The sequence below is a fragment of the Tachyglossus aculeatus genome, chromosome 1 (genome assembly GCF_015852505.1).
Source record: "Tachyglossus aculeatus isolate mTacAcu1 chromosome 1, mTacAcu1.pri, whole genome shotgun sequence".
NCBI lineage: Eukaryota > Metazoa > Chordata > Mammalia > Monotremata > Tachyglossidae > Tachyglossus > Tachyglossus aculeatus.
The window spans coordinates 42,362,935-42,382,598 of NC_052066.1; the positions used below are offsets into that span (position 1 = coordinate 42,362,935).

General features: G+C 45.3%; 1 protein-coding gene across 1 annotated transcript in view; it reads right to left on the reverse strand.

The window, feature by feature from the left end:
- The window catches only part of GFM1 (G elongation factor mitochondrial 1), a 102,719-nt gene that overhangs the window by 35,994 nt on the left and 47,061 nt on the right, over positions 1 to 19,664 (reverse strand). The window contains exons 11-13 of the mRNA XM_038749095.1: positions 4,952 to 5,008; positions 1,017 to 1,154; positions 16 to 98 (exon numbers count right to left, since the gene is read on the reverse strand). Coding sequence (XP_038605023.1) covers positions 16 to 98; positions 1,017 to 1,154; positions 4,952 to 5,008 — 278 coding nt within the window. The remainder of the gene's footprint in view (positions 1 to 15; positions 99 to 1,016; positions 1,155 to 4,951; positions 5,009 to 19,664) is intronic.

The window sequence follows — 19,664 nt, forward strand, 5'->3', positions numbered from 1 at the left end:
TAAAGGGGTACTTACGATACAGGTGCAGTAATACTTTCTCTGAAGGCAACTTTGGGCTTTCCTGTGACACAAGGGCAGCCGTATTCTCTTTCCATCCGCTTGGAGAAGGCAAAGGAAGGTAAAGGAGAAACCTATTACTCCTAGAACAACGATGCTTATTTCAGAGAAGGTCAGTAAATTGGATATTTTTTGGACCATTGAAAACAATTTTAGTTAACATCCTACTTGATTTTTGAATCAATTGATTTTAAAATAAGGCACTGCAAAATGTGCGACTAGATGAATCTTCACAACTTGGTTGAAAGCCGCCCTTTCCTCTCCATCCGCGTTAATCCAAGCACTTATCCTATCCTGCCTTGATTCCTGCCTCCTGTCTCTCTCCCCTCCAGCCCATACTTCACTCTGCTGCCCAGATCATTTTCCTACAAAATTTCCTCCCCGCTCACGGCAGATAATCACCCTCACCACCTTCAAAGCCTCACTGAAGGCCCATCTCCTCTAAGAGGCCTTGCCCGACTAAGCCCTCATTTCATTTTCGCCAACTCCCTTCTACATTGCACTTGGATTTCCACCCTTCACTCACCCCTCCCTCAACCTCACAGCACTTACATACGCATCCGTAATTGATTTATCTTAATGTCTGTCCCCCCTCCACACTGTAAGGGTGTTGTGGACAGGGAATGTGTCTACCAACTCTGTAATATTATACTGTCCTAAACGCTTAGGACAGTGCTCTGCACACAGTAAGCGTTTAATATATACAATTGATTGATTCCACTGCTCTCTCCATATTTATATACCATTCACTGGCATCCTACAGAAAATTAATGAACACCTGTATTCAAATTCTTTTCTACAATTCTCAATAGGCTACCCTCACTTCCTCAGAAACGAGAAAGGCCCAGCAAAACCTCCAAGCTGTTAACAAATTGTAACCACTCAACTAGCAATCGAAACCACAATGTGATGACGGGCCTTGTATTCAATTAGTTTGATTTCATTAACTGTGAAATTACCTGAGCATAAATTTCCAAGTGTAGCTCTCCCATTCCAGAGACAATCGTCTCCCGACTTTCCACATCATAATGGACTCTAAATGTGGGATCTTCTCTTGTAAACCGGTTAATAGCTTTTGAAAACTTGTCCATGTCATTCTATTCAAAAGAAACAATAAGATTTTTCGGGGTGAGGGTTCTAGCCGAAAAAAACTCGAATCGGTTTAGGTGCGTAGGCTGCAAGGCTTTTGCTTTTCCAAAGGAGAAATCTCAGAACAAGCTAACAAGCGGGAGGCAGCCTGGATCTAAGTAGAATCCAGAAATCAATTTGAGCCTTTGAGTGAGTTTCTCAGGAGAAAAGTGTTCACAGTAATAGTAGTAATAATAGGAATAATACGAGTTCAATGCTTATGTGCCAAGCACTGGAGTAGATACAAGATAATCAGATTGGACCCAATCCCTGTCCCACATGGGGTTCAAGAGGGAGGATTTAATCCGAACTTTACAGATGAGGCAACTGAGGTCCAGAGAAGTTAACCGACTTGCCCAAGGTCACACAGCATTCAAGTGGCAGAGCTGAAATAAGAACCCAGTGCTCTTTCTACTAGGCCATTAGTAGCAGACCATTATAAGCAGACCTGGGTATGCTACAATTTATTACAAAGAGTACTTTCACTATCACTCTTTAAAACCTGTCCCAGCGATGACACCTGTTCACATCTAGGACAAAGCAATTGAAAGGATGAGATCTCAAGAGAACGGGAGCCTTGTTAAGTGATTAGAAGGCGCCTCTAAGTGAAAGGGCAAGGACTCATTAAAAAGCCTGGCTAGCATTTAAAAGACCATTCAGCCAATTAAGTTCACCTCACCCAGATAACTTAGAAGTTTACAGATTAAAGTGGAATCTAACATGGTACAACATAAAGGAAAAGTGAAAGATAGGAGGCAGGGAACATGTCTGATAATTCTGTTGTACTGTACTCTCCCAAGCATTTAGTACAGTGAGAAGCAGCATGCCCTAATGGAAAGAACGTGGGTCTGGGAGTTGGGGGAACTGGGTTCTAATTCTGCCACTTGTCTGCTGTGTGACCTTGGGCCAATCACTTCACTTCTCTGTGCCTCCATTCTCTCATCAGCAAAATGGGGATTCAATACCTGTCCTCCCTCCTTCTTGGACTGTGAGCCCCACCTGGGACCTGACAGCAAAATGGATATTCAATACCTGTCCTCCCTCCTTCTTGGACGGTGAGCCCCACCTGGAACTTGATTTTCTCCTACCTAGCCCAGCACTTAGTACAGTGCTTGGCACATAGTAAGCACAGAAGTATCACAATTGTGACAAAAATTCCATTTTTGTATCTATCCAGCGCTTAGAACAGTGCTTTGCACATAGTAAGCGCTTAATAAATGCCATTATTATTATTACAATTGTTACAGGGCTCTGTAAAAGTAGTTAAGTACACAGATACCATTCACTGATTGATTTTAAAGCACAGAAGCTATGTAGGCAGAACATGGAAGGGCGGGAGGGGGGGAAGAGCGAGAATGGTGACAGGGAAGGAAAACAGATATTGGGGTGGGGGAGGAAGAGAAAAAGAGAGAAGAGAAGGGAAGAAAGAGAAGTGAGATGTGATTGGAACGCTCAACTCCAATGCTTTCATAATAACAATAATAATAGCATTTGTTAAGCGCTTACTATGTGCCAAGCACTGTTCTAAGCGCTGGAGGGGATACAAGGTGATCAAGTTGTCCCACGTGGGGCTCACAGTCTTCATCCCCATTTTACAGATGAGGTAACTGAGGCACAGAGAAGTGGAGTGACTGGCCCAAAGTCACCCAGCTCTGCACACCGAGTTGTGCCCCAAACACGGAACAATGTGCAGGACAATGAGGGACATTAACCTCTTGTGCCAACACGGAGGTTGGGAATGCTTCTGGTGCAAAGGAAAACCTATTAGGACATTCATTCATTCATTCGATCGTATTTATTGAGCGCTTACTGTGTGCAGAGCACTGTACTAAGCGCTTGGGAAGTAAAAGTTGGCAACATATAGAGACGGTGCCTCCCCAACAACGTGCTCACACAGTCTAGAAGGGGGAGACAGACAACAAAACAAAACGTGTGGACAGGTGTCAAGTCATCAGAATAAATAGAAATAAAGCTAGATGCACATCACTGACAAAATAAATAGAATAGTGAATATGTACAAGTAAAATAGAGTAATAAATCTGTACAAACATATATACAGGTGCTGTGGGGAGGGGAAGGAGGTAGGGCCGGGGGGATGGGGAGGAGGAGAGGAAAAAGGGGGCTCGGTCTGGGAGGACATAACTAGCTACAGAGAACGAGATGTTCGCAGGATAAAATATAACATCACTAGTGCACCACTACGAAGAAAGGGAGGGGAATTTTAACAAAAGCTTCAAAAGGAACGACACAAGGAAGCAATACAAAAAACAGCACTAAGTACTGCAAACCATAAACATAAGCGCTTAGTACAGTGCTCTGCACATAGTAAGCGCTCAATAAATACGATTGATGATGATGATGATTTGCTCTTCTAGACTGTGAGCCCGCTGTTGGGTAGGGACCGTCTCTATATGTTGCCAACTTGTACTTCCCAAGCGCTTAGTACAGTGCTCTGCACACAGTAAGCGCTCAATAAATACGATTGAATGAATGAATGAATGAATCAAGAGCCACAACTGTGGGGCCCACTGACTTTTTCAGCCACACACACTCCATCGTGGGTGAATTTCAAAGATACTATAGTAAAATTGATATGTGTGAATATACATATGAATTTTACCCTATGTGTGTGTGTGTATATATATGTATATATAAATATGTTTGCACATATGTGTGTATTTAATAACAATAATAATAATAATAATAATAATAATAGTAATAATAATGGCATTTATTAAGCACTTACTATGTGCAAAGCACTGTTCTAAGCGCTGGCACTATATGTATATATATAAACCCAGTATCCATATTATTCATAGTTGAAGCAGTATGGCTTAGTGGAAAGAGCACAGGCTTGGGAGTCAGAAGTCGTTGGTTCTAATCCCGGCTCTGCCACTTGTCAGATGTGTGACTCTGGGCAAGTCACTTCACTTCTCTGGGCCTCAGTTAGCTCATCCATAAAATGGGGATTAAGACCGTGAGCCCCACATTGGGACAATCTGATAACCTTGCATCTATCCCAGCGCTTAGAACAGTGCTTGGCACATAGTATGCACTTAACAAATACCATCATTATTATTATAGTGCAATACCTCAATTCCCTTATCCTTGCAATGTTTCACCCTTTACCACTTATCCAGATGAAAATACAGGTTAAGGACATAGCTAAAATTTCAAGCCGGGCATGGTGCAAAACTGAAGTCCACACGAGTGCTTTTAACACACTCCTTTCGACACACCAGAGAGGTATGAATCATGTCTACCAACTCTACTGTATTGTACTTTCCCAAGCACTTAGTAGAGTGCTCTGTACACAGTACGGGCTCAATAAATACCAAGGATCGACTGACTGATCTAAGACTTCATAAGTTCGAGTGCCTGTCGCTTCCCAATAACGGATTCTCAAAATTCACACAGCCAGTTGTCAGCTGTGTGACTCTGGGCAAGTCACTTCACTTCTCTGTGCCTCAGCTACCTCATCTGGAAAATGGGGACGAAGACTGTGAGCCCCCTGTGGGACAACCTGATCACCTTGTAACCTCCCCAGCGCTCAGAACAGTGCTTCGCACATAGTAAGCGCTTAATAAATGCCATCATTATCAGTAGTAGTGGTAGGCCATAATTGGGACTTTAAAATACAAGGAATAAGCCTATGACACGGGACGTGAGCTACCGTGTGGGTGGCGAGAGGCGGCCTGCACATACATGGGATGGGCAGGGGATGGGTCCCACCTATGTCCATCGGAAAGCTCCTGAGAGCTCCTACCTTATTGGAGGGCTTCATTGCTACTGAAATGACAGGATCGGGAACGTGAATTGATTCCTGTAATATTTTAAAAGCAACAGTTAATGAAAAAATGAAGGTACGATTGTTTCATTCTGCAGACTAAATTAATTTCTCCATCTATGTCCTGTCCCCATATTTTCTTGGTGATATCACCTGCATCCTAAGAGAAAAACCAGAACCTATACTACTGCTTCAGGACACAAAGCAAAACTGTCTGTTCCCATTTTCCCATAGGATGCAGGTTTGCTTAAATCTCCAAGTGAGTGTTTAGCACATTATTAGTCAGCTTTGCTGATACTGTGGGTTCCAGATATAATTGCAGCAATAAGTTCAACTATTAAAACACAGAATCATAAACGTGAAGGCAGAACGACTTACTTTTGCGGATTTAAACAAAGACCCTTTGTGCAATTTTCCTTAAATGGCAGAAATGTAGTTTCCAGGACCCTATTGGCGTGCTTTCAAAACCAGTGGCAATACTACTTCAGTTCCTACTGGGTTTATCATCAATTGTATTTATCAATCGTATTTATTGAGCACTTACTATGTGCAGAGTACTGTACTAAGCGCTTGGGAAGTACAAGTTGGCAACATATAGAGACAGTCCCTACCCAACAGTGGGCTCACAGTCACAGTATTAATGAATTAATACTAAGCGCTTGCTACCCCGCATAGGTAATTTTATTTTTAACATCTCCCCGACTAGTTTGTCAGTTCCTTGAGGTCAGGAAATGGGTCTGTCAACTCTGCTGTACTGTATTCACTCATTTATTCAATCGTATTAAGCGCTTATTGTGTGTAGAGCACTGTACTAAGCGCTCGGGACAGTACAGTACAACAGTGACAATCTCTACCCACCAACAAGCTCACAGTCTAGATGGGGGGAGACAGACATCAATACAATAACAGCCTCCCAAGTTCTCAGTACAGTGCTCTGCACGCAGTAACCACTCAATAAACATTGCTGTTTGAATGGGAAAGTACAATGGAATAAAGAGACACATTATCATCAATCGTATTTATTGAGCGCTTACTGTGTGCACAGCACTGTACTAAGCGCTTGGGAAGTACAAGTTGGCAACATATAGAGACGGTCCCTACCCAACAGTGGGACATTATCTGCATCCTATGGGATGTAGAGAAGCAGCATGGCCTAGTGGAGAGGCCTGTAAATCAGAAGGATCATCATCAATCGTATTTATTGAGCACTTACTGTGTGCAGAGCACTGTACTAAGCGCTTGGGAAGTACAAGTTGGCAACATATAGAGACGGTCCCTACCCAACAGTGGGACATTATCTGCATCCTATGGGATGTAGAGAAGCACCGTGGCCTAGTGGAGAGGCCTGTAAATCAGAAGGATCTGGGTTCTAATCCAGCCCCCGCCACCTGTCTGCTGTTTGACCTTGGGCAAGACCCTTAATTTCTCTGGGTGCCTCAGTGACCTCACCTGTACAACGGGGATTAAGACCGTGAGCCCCATGTGGGACAGGGATTGTGTCCAGCCCAATTTATTTGTGTCCTCCCCGGCGTTTACAACAGTGCTTGGCCCATAGTAAGTGCTTAACAGATACCCCAATTATTATTATTATTTCCTACCTAAAGCAACTTACGCACTAGATGAGACCACAAAGCGGTGTGCTGTAAAACCCTCCAGGCATATGTGGTTGAAAGAGGTAAGAGAGCTGCCTAAAAGGATGGAGGGAGGCCTCTCCGCGACCCAAAGCCCAGAGGGGTTGATTTCATCCGCTCTATTGTATTTATAGGGCGTCTGCTATGCTTCTAGGAAGCAGTGACGTTCCTGGAAGAGTTTCTTCCCGTCGTAGGTGGACAGCCCCACCCAATCTCACTGCTGGGCACAGCTTGGTTTTTTCCTCAGGGATTGCCGAGAAGGGAGGCTCCGTTTTCAGGGCTGCTTTGGCTCCAACTAACAGCTGCTCGCCAGCTCTCTCTCTCTATCTCTCTGTCTGCTGGTTGCTTAAAAGAGTCCTCAGCAGCCCTGCTGCTTTGGACAATGTGTGCCACTCCCTTCTCCTGCAAACACTATTTATAATAATTATACTAATAATTATAATAATTTTATTTTGTTAGTATGTTTGGTTTTGTCTCAATCAATCCATCAATCGTATTTATTGAGCGCTTACTGTGTGCGGAGCACTGGACTAAGCGCTTGGGAAGTACAAGCTGGCAACAGATAGAGACGGTCCCTACCCAACAGCGGGCTCACAGTCGGGGGAGACAGACAACAAAACGAAACATATTAACAGAAGAAAATAAATAGAATAGTAAATATGTATAAGTAAAATAAATAGAGTAGTAAATCTGTACAAACAGAGTTCTGCTTAAGTCAGCAAGGAGGAGGGAGGGGCTCCAACTTTATCTTTGCTTTCCTCCTCTCCCCTTCCTCACCCAGCCCCAACTAGTAGGGCCCTCCCACTGATCAGAAAAAAGGCTTTAATACTAAACTGGAAACGTGACTGATGTTACCTGCCATGGCCTTGCAGCTCTAATGCAAACCCATGGGATAGGGAATCTGAGAAGAGTCTGGGAAGCTTTCTGTGTCACGTACTGCGGATACCGCTGCCCAACAGAGCTCAAGACATGTAGTAATAATAATAACAGTAAGGGGATTTCTAAAGCTTACCATGTGTCATGCACTGTTCTAAGCACTGGGGAAAATACAAGGTAATCAGGTCAGACACCATCCCTGTCCCTACAGTGTACATAAGGGGGAGAACATGTCTCCCCCTTTTAGACTGTGAGCCCACTGTTGGGTAGGGACTGTCTCTATATGTTGCCAATTTGTACTTCCCAAGCGCTTAGTACAGTGCTCTGCACACAGTAAGCGCTCAATAAATACGACTGATTGATTGATTGACTGATTGATCTAACCTTGGTTTTCTGGTGCTCCTCCTAGCTCTCTGGCTGACCCTTTCCCAGGCTCTTTTCCTCTGCCTCCCATTCAAAGATCCTTTCTTGATCCCTTCAAAGCTCCCTTCTTGATCCCCTTCTATTCTCTCTCCAGGCTTACTCCCTTGGGAGCTCAACCGAGTCTCCCACACTGCTTCAACTCCCAGCACATGCAGATGACTCAAATGTTTACCCACTAGCCCTAACCTCTTTCATTTGCAATCGCACACTTCCTCCTGCTTCCAGGACCTCTCTAACATGGTTATTCAATCGTATATACTGAGCGCTTACTGTGTGCAGAGCACTGTACTAAGTGCTTAGTCCCAGTCTGAGCCCCCTTTTTCCTCTCCTCCTCCCCATCCCCCCGCCCTACCTCCTTCCCCTCCCCACAGCACTTGTATATATGTATGTACAGATTTATTACTCTGTTTTACTTGTACATATTTACTATTCTACTTATTTGTTAATGATGTGCATTTAGCTTTAATTCTATTTATTCTGACGACTTGATACCTGTCCACATGTTTTGTTTTGTTGTCTGTCACCTCATTCTAGACTGTGGGCCCGTCTCTATATGTCGCCAACTTGTATTTCCCAAGCGCTTAGTACAGCGCTCTGCACACAGTAAGCGCCCAATAAATATGAATGAATGTATGAATGAAAGAAAGTACAATTTGGGAACAGATTCATTCATATTTATTGAGTGCTTACTGTGTGCAGGGCACTGTACTAAGTGCTTGGGAAGTACAAGTTGGCAACATATAGAGACAGTCCCGACCCAACAGCGGGCTCACAGTCTAGAAGCGGGAGACAGACAACAAAACAAAACATATTAACAAAATAAAATAAATACAATAAATATGTACAAGTAAAATAGAGCAAAAACATACAAACATATATACAGGTGCTGTGGGGAGGGGAAGGAGGTATGGTGGGGGGGATGGGGAGGGGCAGGAAGGGGAGAGGAAGGAGGGGGCTCAGTGTGGGAAGGCCTCCTGGAGGAAGTGAGCTCTCAGTAGGGCTTTGAAGGGAGGAAGACAGCCAGCTTGGCGGATGTGAGGAGGGAGGGCATTCCAGGCCCGGGGGATGACGTGGGCCGGGGGTCGATGGCGGGACAGGCGAGAATGAGGCACAGTGAGGAGGTTAGCAGCAGAGGAGCGGAGGGTGCGGGCTGGGCTGGAGGAGGAGAGAAGGGAGGTGAGGTAGGAGGGGGCGAGGGGATGGACAGTCTTGAAGTCGAGGGTGAGACAGAAAGAGACAGTCCCTACCCAACAACGGGCTCACATTCTGGGTGACCAACAGTGCTTTGCACAGAGTAAGCGCTTAACAAGTACAATAATAATAATAATAATAGTGAACTTCCACATCACGGTTGAGAATGCCACCATCCTCAACCTCAGTATTACCCTTGATTCCTCCTGCTCTAACCACCATATTCAGTCCGAAGCCAAATGCTGTTGGTTGTTCCTTCCTCAAAGTCCACCTTTCCTTTCCATCCTAATGGCCACTCCACGGATCCAGGCCCTTGCTATGTCCCACCTTGACTACCACTCTCCTAACTTCTCTGCCTCCAGTTTCCCTCCTCTCTAGTTCAAATTTCACTATGCTGAGTGCTTTTTCTAAAACCTTTAAAACACTGCCTCCCTACTCCTCCAGATCAATCGGTCAGTGGTACTGATTGAGCATTTACTGTGTGCAGAGCAACATACTAAGCATTTGAGAGAATACTATGCAACGGAATTAGCTTGCACTCTCCCAAGCATCTAGTACACTGCTTGGCAAATAGTAAGCACTCAATCAATACCACTGATTGACAGGCACAATCCCTGCCCACAGGATCTTACAGTCTAGTGGGAGAAAAAGATATTAAAATCAATTACAGCTCTGTACATAAGTGCTGTGGGTAAATATCGAGTGCTTCACGCTGCGTGAGAAGCAGTGTGGCCTAGTGGATAGAGCACAGGCCTGGGATTCAGAAGAACCTGGATGCTCTCTAATCCACTTTCCTGTGGGACCCTGGGCAAGTCACTTAACTTCTCTGGTCCTCAGTTATCTTACCTGTAAAATGGGGATTAAGATTGTGAGCCCCATATGGAAGAGTCCCAGACCGCACCCTCCACTCCTCTGCCGCTAACCTCCTCAATGTACCTCGTCCTCGCCTGTCCCACCATCGACCCCCGGCCCACGTCCTCCCCCTGGCCCGGAATGCCCTCCCTCCACACATCCGCCAAGCTAGCTCTCTTCCTCCCTTCAAAGCCCTACTAAGAGCTCACCTCCTCCAGGAGGCCTTCCTAGACTGAGCCCCCTTTTTCCTCTCCTCCTCCCCATCCCCCCCACCCTACCTCCTTCCCCTCCCCACAGCACCTGTATACATGTTTGTACATATTAATTACTCTATGTATTTTACTTGTACATATTTACTATCCTATTTATTTTGTTAATGATGTTCATTTAGCTTTATTTCTACTTATTCTGATGACTTGACACCTGTCCACATGCTTTGTTTTGTTGTCTGTCTCCCCCTTCTAGATGGTGAGCCCATTGTTGGGTAGGGACCGTCTCTCTATGTAGCCAATTTGTACTTCCCAAGCTCTTAGTACAGTGCTCTGCATACAGTAAGAGCTCAATAAATACGACTGAATGAATGAAAGAGTGACTGTATCCATTCCGATTTGCTTGTATCCACCCCGACACTTAGTACGATGCCTGGCACATAGGAAGCGCTTAACAAATACCCAGTTATTACTACAGATCTAAGTGCCTAGGCCACTCAGAAGAGAGAGGGTTTGGAGAAATGAAGGTTTAGCTGGAGATGGTCTCTTGGAAGAGACGTAATGTTAATAAGGCTTTGAATGTGCGGCGAGTGGTAGTTGTCACATACGAAGGAGGAGAGAGTTCCAGGCCCTAGGGAGGACATGGGCAAGGGGGTGTATGTCAGTAAAGTAGATGGGATTGAGGTACACTAAGGAGATTGGTGTTAGAGGAGTGAAGTGTGTGGGCTGTGCTTTAATAGGAAATCAGCAAGGTCAGGTAGGAGGGGGAGAGCTGATTTAGTGCTTTTCAGCTGATGGTGAGGAGTTTCCATTTGAACCTCCAGGGCAATCACTGGAGATTCTTGAGGAATGGGGAGGGGTGAACTGACAGGTTTTTTTTTTTAGAAAAATAAACCAGGCAGCAAAGTGAAGTTTAGACTGGAATTCATTCATTCATTCAATCGTATTTACTGAGCGCTTACTGTGTGCACAGCACTGTACTAAGTGCTTCGGAAGTACAAGTCGGCAACATATAGAAACTGTCCCGACGCAACAACAGGCTCACAGTCTAGGAGGGGGAGACAGATAACAAAAAGAAAAGATGTAGACAGGTGTCAAAATCATCAGACCAAACAGAATTAAAGCTCTATGCACATTATTAACAAAAGAGGCAGGGCGGTCAGAGAGGAGGGTGAATGCAGTAGTCAAGGTGGGACGTAAGTGCTCGGATCAACACAGTAGCAGCTTGGAGAGGAAAGCGTGGATTTTTAGAGACGTTGTGAAGACAGAGCCAGCAGGATTTGGCAACAAGATGGAATATGTGGGTTGAATGAGAGCAGTGAGTCGAGTATGATGCCATGGTTATGGGCTGGTGAGACAGGGAGGATAGTGGTGCTGTCTACAGTGACGTGAAAGACATGTTTTGGACATTTTAAGTCTGAGGTGTCAGCAGGGCATATAAGTAGAGGTGTCCTAAAAGGCGGGAGGAAATGCAATTCTCCAGAGAAGAAGAGAGGTCGGGGCTGAAGAGGTAAATTTAGGAATCATCCATACAGCTGAAGCCACGGGAGCAGAGGATTTCTCCAAAGGCAGTCCTTGTAAATGGAGAATAGAAGGCCACCCAGAATGGAGGGTGGGAGGCAGAGAAGGAACCTGTGAAAGAGACTAAGAGGGAGCGGCCAAAGAGGTAGGAGGAGAACCACGAGAGGACAGTGTCAGTGAAGCCAAGGTTGGGTAATGTTTCAAGGAGAAGGGGATGGTACAGTTTGAAGGCAGCTGAAGGGTAGAGGAGGATTAGGAGTGGCCATTGGATTTGGCAAGTAAGAGGTCATTGGTGATCTCCGAGAGGGAGGTTTATGTGGAATGAAGGAGGCGGAAGCCGGACTGGAGGGGATCAAGGAGGGAATTGCAGTAGAGATTTGCAGAGAAATGGTAGAAGGAAGATGAAGACATAACTGGAGGGAGCCAGAGGGTTGTGGGAGAGTGTTTTAGGATAGGGGAGACATGAGCATGTTTGAAAGCAGTGGGGGCAAAAGCCAATGGAGAGTCAACATTTGAAGATGGCAGTCAGAGAGGGAAGAAAGGAAATAATAATAATAATAATGGCATTTATTAAGCGCTTACTATGTGGAAAGCACTGTTCTAAGCGCTGGGGTAGAGACAAATTACAATCTGATTACCTTGTAACCTCCCCAGCGCTTAGAACAGTGCTTTGCACAGAGTAAGTGCTTAACAAATGCCATCATTATTATTATTACTAGCATGTAGTATACCCAGTGTGTTTTCACTACACATTTTGGGTAAAATGCTGTTAGCGAATTGGGGAACATTATTCTGGCAACACACGCCTGGTTCTGAGTGGAACGGCGTTGGATGAAATGGTTATGCACGTGGCAGTGTCGGAGGCACGTTTACACCCACTGTGCGTAATGCAGGGTTCGGTAGGTAGGTAATCCCAATATTACAGAAGAGAATATTAAGAATGTTAAGAGAAGCAGCGTGGCTCAGTGGAAGGAGCCCGGGCTTTGGAGTCAGAGGTCATGGGTTCAAATCCCGGCTCCACCACTTGTCAGCTGGGTGACTTTGGGCAAGTCACTTCACTTCTCTGTGCCTCTGTGACCTCATCTGGAAAATGGGGATTACGAAAGGGGAAAGTGTTTTGATAAGGTGTGAAGGGATGGGGTCAGAGGTAGATGGAAGGGGTACATTTTGAGAGAAGGTGGGAAAGTCGAGGAGGGAAGGCCTGGAGAGGAGCAGGGGAGACTTGACAGAGATCATGCCTGATGGTTTACATTTTATCAAAAAAGTGTGTAGCCAGATAGTACTAATAGTATTTATTAAACACTTACTGTGTGTGGAGCTTGGTGGGGTGTGTATGTGGGTGGGTGGGTGTGGCGGGGGGGCGAAAAATGGAGATAAAGGGGCTTGAGGAGGGAGTTTAAAAGTCTGAAACAACTGGCATGGACAATGGGCATGGGAGTCCATAAGGATGGAGAAATAACGCTGTGAGGCACAGGAGAGGGGAGTTAAAAAGCAGGAAAGGATGAATCTGAGGTGGATGAAGTCAGCCTGGTATCTGGGTTTGTGCCAGCTGTGTTCCACAGTGCATGCACAAGAAGGGAAGGAGTGTATATTGTGGAAGTGATCTGAGGCTAGTGTTTTGGTACTCTGGGTTAGGGGAAAAACAGGGGAATGAGGAAGTTGAATTCAGTAGAGAGAGCGGTGTTTAGCGCATGGATTTGTGTACATCATTGCCCACTCCTCTCTGCAGGAAACAGAAATTCGGGCCATCGGCTTTCAGGCAATCAGCTCGCTCTCCACTATTAATCCTCCCTCATCTTCAACTACAACTCAGTTTACATGCTTTGCTCTGCTCAAGCCCACCTACTCACTGCACCGTGTTCTCATTTTTCTCACCACCAACTTCTTGCTCACAGCCTCTCCTCCATCCCGTTCCACATCAAGTATCCTACTGCTCTATCTTCAAAACCCATTTGAAATCACAACTCCAGGAGACGATTCTAAATTAATTTCTCTTCTCCCTACCTTACATGCCTCACAACTGCCAGTTTAGAACTTCGGGTCCCCTAAGAATCCCGGTACTCATCAGCCAAAGCACATGCGTACACTTCTTTAAGCTCTATTGCTTCTTCTTACCTATAATTTATTTTAGTATCTGTTTCCTCTGCTATATTGTAAGCTCCTTGAGGGCCCGGATCATGTCTAATCATTTTACTGCATTCTCCTAAGTGCCCTGCAGACAATAGCAGTTCAATAAATATAACTGATGGATAAAATGAGGTATTTTAGTTCATCCAATTCCTGCGGGAAAAGAGGGCTAGGATGATATCATTTGGAGTTATTTCAATTTAAACTTTTTCAACCCCCAACCCCAAGCAAAAGCCTTAGGATCAGTGTACCCGCATGTCTTAGAGGGAGGGTGGCTTTGGCAATCAGGCAATCAAACTTGGCATTTTCAGCTTTAAATCTTTATGTAGTTTTAAGAACCATTTTGTTAACTTCAGATTGCGACTCCCTCTGTTGGTACTCTTCCCCCTTTGTAATATTAATTGAATCTTGACTTCGGCCATTATTCGGCTTGGAAATCTGATCCAGTCAAGATTACTAAGGTCTTTACTTATACAGTAAACTCTTGCCCCTATTTGAGAATGCACTGCATAATTTCATTACTTTTTTGAAAAATTCTGCCTAAATAACATTTGTACATATCAATCAATCATACTTATTGAGCGCTTACTGTGTGCAGAGCACTGTAGTAAGCGCTTGGGAAGTACAAGCCATGTGTCCAGATTATATCTAAAAAATTATGAAATGACACAGTATGAATAATAACAATAATAATGATAATGGTATCCGTTAACCACTTACTATGTGTCAAGCACTATTCTAAGCGCTGGGGTAGATACCAGGTAATCAGGTTGTCCCACATGGGGCTCACAGTCTTAATCTTCATTTTACCGATGAGGTAACCGAGGCACACAGAAGTGACTTGCCCGAAGTCACACAGCGGACAAATGGTGGAGTCAGGATTCGAACCCACAACCTCTGACTCCAAAGCCCCTACTCTTTCCACTGAGCCATGCTGCTTTTCATATGAAGCCACGGGCACACTAAGTTCAGCACAACTGCTGCTCCCACAGCTGTAAGCTCCCTGTGGGCAGGTACTGTATGTTCCCAAGTGCTTAGTACAGTGCTCTGCACCCAGTAAACATTCAAAAAAATACCACTGATCGATTGATAAGTACCTCTAAGTTCCCTGGACAGCCCTTCATATCCTATAGACCAAAGATCACCCCATCTCCTCAGCCCTCCTGAAATCACATTTCCTCCAAGAGCCTGTCCCTGATAAACTCCTCCTCTCCCATGGCTATATTCCTACATCTGCCGCCTCAATGCTTCTGCACCAACTCAGTACTTATGAGCTCAATCTCCCTTTGCCCTTCTGCAAATAATAATAACAATAATAAATAATAATGGCATTTGTTAAGCGCTGACTCTGTGCCAGGCACCGTACTAAGCGCTGGGGTACATACAAGGTTATCAGGTTGGGCACGGTCCATGTCCCGTGTGGGGCTCACAGTCTTAATCCCCACATTACAGATGAGGAAACTGAGACCCAAAGAAGCTAAGTGACTTGCCCAGGATCACAGCAGACAAGCAGTGGAGGCTGGATTAGAACCCAGATCCTCTGACTCCAGGCCACGCTCTTTCCGTTAGGTCGTACTACATATCCTGTCCTATACTATACATATAGAGAAGCAGCGTGGCTCAGTGGAAAGAGCCCGGGCTTTAGAGTCAGAGGTCAAGGGTTCAAATCCCGGCTCCGCCACTTGTCAGCTGGGTGACTTTGGGCAAGTCACTTCACTTCTCTGGGCCTCAGTTCCCTCATCTGTCAAATGGGGATGAAGACTGTGAGCCCCACGTGGGACAACCTGATCACCTTGTATCCTCCCCAATGCTTAGAACAGTGCTTTGCACATAGTAAGCGCTTAATAAATGCCATTATTATTATTATTACTACATGCTTAATTATTTAAGCACTAACTAATACACATAAATACAATTGATGATGATGATGATATCTGTTTTTTCTCTTTCCTTTTATCTGTGTTTTTGACTATCTTTCCCACTAGAATGCAAGCTCCTAGAAGGAGGGGGCTATGTTTAGGAAGGCTACTATATTCACCCAGGACTTACTGCAGAGCTCAGCACAAGGTGTTCAATAAATATTATTGAGTCATTGGCTGACAAACCATGGTTATTACTGGAGTAGCTAGAATTGTGCCTCGAAGTAACAACCTCTGTCACATTCCCATTTCACGTGGCATCAACCAAAGACTACCTACGACCGATTTCAAGGCTTTCCCTACTCTCCCCATCCTATGTATTGGCTCTCTTGATCCTGACCTCAAAGAGATTACAATTCATTCATTCAGTCGTATTTATTGAGTGCTTACTGTGTGCAGAGCACTGTACTGAGTGCTTGGAAAGTACAATACAGCTATAAAGAGACATTTTCCATCCACAACGGGCTTGGGGGAGGCAGGCACTAAAAGAGTTAAAAGGAGGGAGGGAGCTACAAAGGGCTACAGAATAAGACCTTTTTTCATCATCCTGGAAGGGAGACGAGTAACCATATGTGAAAGTGCTGAAGCGGCAGTAAAGAAGGAGAATAAAATGCAGAAATGAGAAATTAATCAGGGAAGGCCAAGGGAGATGGGAAAGAACCTTGGTTTACCAGATGCAAAGGGGAAGGGCGTTAGCTCCAAGCAGCAGGGAGGATGTGCGCAAGAAACAGCTCAGCAGTGAGACATAGAAAAATGAGGTACAGTTGAATTGGCTGCTTCAGAGGAACAAGTATAGTGGGAGAGAAGGAAAGATAAGGAGGTGGAAGAGAGGTGATGCAGTGCCTTAAAGTCAATAGTCAGGAGTTCCTACTGAATGTAGAGAGGAATGGACAACCAATGGAGGTTTTGGAGGGGTGAGGAGATGGGTTTTCAAAAGGATGATCTGGAGAAGGGCAAAACTAAACGCTTATAACAGTGCTCTGCACACAGTAAGTGCTCAATAAATACCACAATGAATGAAGGGGCAGACAAATCTACAAGGAGGCTGATGCAGAAGTTCAGTTACGATATGACAAATGCGTGGACTAGAGTGGTGGCGGCCTGGCTGGAAAGGAAGGAGCAGATTCAGGAGACGTTACGAGGAAGAGCGGCCACGGGATCCGGTGACAATCTGAATAAAAGGGTTGAAAAAGGAGGAGGAGCCAAGGATAATGCCTCTGAGAAGCAGGAGGTGGGCATGTTGTCAAAAGGGATGAGAAAGTTAGAGAGAGAAGAATTTTTAGTGGGGGACATGTAGAGTTCAATTTTGGACTTGTTAAAACTTGAGATATCATGGGATATCCATGGAGCCATGTCCCAGAGGCAGGAAAAGATGCAACGCTGAAGAGAAGGGGAGAGGTCACGGCTAGAAAGGTAGATTGGGGAGTCGCGTGCACAGAGGTAGTAGTTGGAACTGTGAGAGCATATGAGCACCAAGGAAGGGAGTGTACATAAAAGGGGGCCCAGATCTCTATGCTAAGAGACGCTGTACAGTGCTCTGCACACAGTAAGCGCTCAATAAATACAACTGACAATGAATGAGTGAATCTACAGTGAGGGAGGGGGAGGCAGAGGAAGAGGTGGAGAAAGAGACCATTTAGAATGGTAGGGGGAGAACCAGATGATCGTGCTAGAGAAACTAAGGTTAGATGTTTCCAAGTGAACAGGGTGGTCGATGGTATTGAAAACAGCCTGGAGGTCAATAATTACGATGGAGTAGACTCCATTAGATTTGACAAAGAGGAGCGCTCAGTACAGTGCTCTGCACACAGTAAGCACTCAGTATTCATTCAGTCATATTTATTGAGCTCTTACTGTGTGCACAGCACTGTACTAAGCGCTTGGGAAGTACAAGTCGGCAACACATAGAGACGGTCCCTACCCAACAGCGGGCTCACAGTCTAGAAGGGGGAGACAGACAACAAAACAAAACATATTAACAAAATAAAATAAGTAGAATAAATATGCACAAATAAAATAGAGTATTAATACGACTGAATGAATGAATGAATGAATGAATGAATGAGGTGGACCCCACCTGGGGGTGGGGGGAGGAAGAGGAGGGATCCTGGAAGAGTTTCACTGAGGGAAGATTACTTGGATCTGGTACTAAAGCCTTCCTTTGAACTGTAGCTCGTTATGGGGAGGGACTGTAACCTACTGTTACACTGTACCCTCCCAAGAGCTTAGTACAGTGCTCCGCACAACAGTAAGTGGTCAAACAATACCACTGATTTAGGGTAGCCTTGGTACCCAGCCAAGAAAGATTTGGAAACAAAGTGAGGCCGGGTAGTTGGGAAAGAGCCCCACGGAAGTTTTAGGAGCAAATGGTCCGAGCCACAATCCCAGGAGGTCCGGACCTGGAGAGGTTTGAGCCGCAATGCTGGAAGTGCCCAGGGCACAGAAAGGGATCTGAGATGTGATCCCACAGGGTTAGAATCCCCAGAAGGTTTAGCGGTCCCGAGGTTAGGACTCCAGAAGAGCGAAGCTCCCACCTCTGTGGGGTAGAAACAGCAGCAAGCTACTCTGGCATCCAAAGACCCTGAGAGAAGATACACTGGGAGAGGCTGAGTCTTTCTCTCCTCCATGTCTCTTCTTGAGCCCAGCAATCTGGCTTCCGTCCTCTTCACGCCACAGAAACTACCCTCTCTAGTCATTTATGACCTCCTTGCTAAATCCAATGGCCTCTACTCAATCCTAATCCTCCTCGACACCTCAGGTGCCGGAGACATTGCGGACCATTCCTTTCTCCTGGAAACATTATCTAACTTCAGCTTCACAGACACTGTCCTCTCCCGGTTCCCTCCTATCTCTCTGACCGTTTCTTCTCAGTCTCTTTTACAGGCTCCTCTTCTGATTCCCATCCTCTAACTCTGGGAGTCCCTCAAGGTTCAGTTCTGGATCACCTTCTATTACTCCATAAAGCCCCACTCCCTAGGAAAATAAATTCGCAGCCATGAATTCTACTACCAGCTCTACATGGATGAGCTCTGCTTCTCCAGCCCTAATCTCGCTCCTTCTCTGGGGTATTGCATTTCCTCCTAACTTGAGCACATCTCTACTTGGATGTCCCACCGACCCCTCAAACTTAACATGTCCAAAACAGAACACCTCATCTTCCCACACAAACCCTGTCCCTGCCCATGACATTCCTATCACCCCAGACACTACCACCATCCTACCTCATGAGCCTGTAACCTTGGCATTATTTATGCTCAACTCATTTCTCTCATTCAACCCGTCCCCGCATCCTGTCGGTTCTACCTTCACAACCTCTCTAGAATTCAGCCCTTCCTCCCCACCCATATTAATCCAAGTACTTATTACATCCCACCTTGACTAAGAGGCCATCCCCAATTAAGCCCTCTTTCCTTTCTGCATCTTCTATGCACTTGGATCTGTCTTCTTGGGCAGTTGATATTCATTCCACCTTCAGCCCCACAGCACTCAAATACATATTCGTAACCTGTCTGTCTCCCCTTCTAAATTGTAATCTCACTGTGGGCAAGGAATGTGAATACCAACTCTGTGGAACTGTACTCTCCCAAGTGCTCCCAAGTGCTTAGTACAGCGCTCTGCAGACACTAAGTGCTCAATAAATACACTGATTAATTGATGGATTGATTGACTACTGACTCAGCGTCCTCACAGAACTCCCTGCCTCCCATCCCTTACCACTCCAGTACACACTTCGCTCTGCTGCTCAGATCATTTTTTCTGAAAAACCACACAACCTTCATCTCTCACTCCTTAAAAACTTCCGACGACTGCCCATCCACCTCTTCATCAAACAGAAGCTCCTTACCATCAGCTTTAAGGCCCTTAAGGAGCTCTCTCCCTCTGACCTTACCTCGTTGACTTCCTGCCACAACCCAATGGACACCCTCCGCTACACCAATGTCTC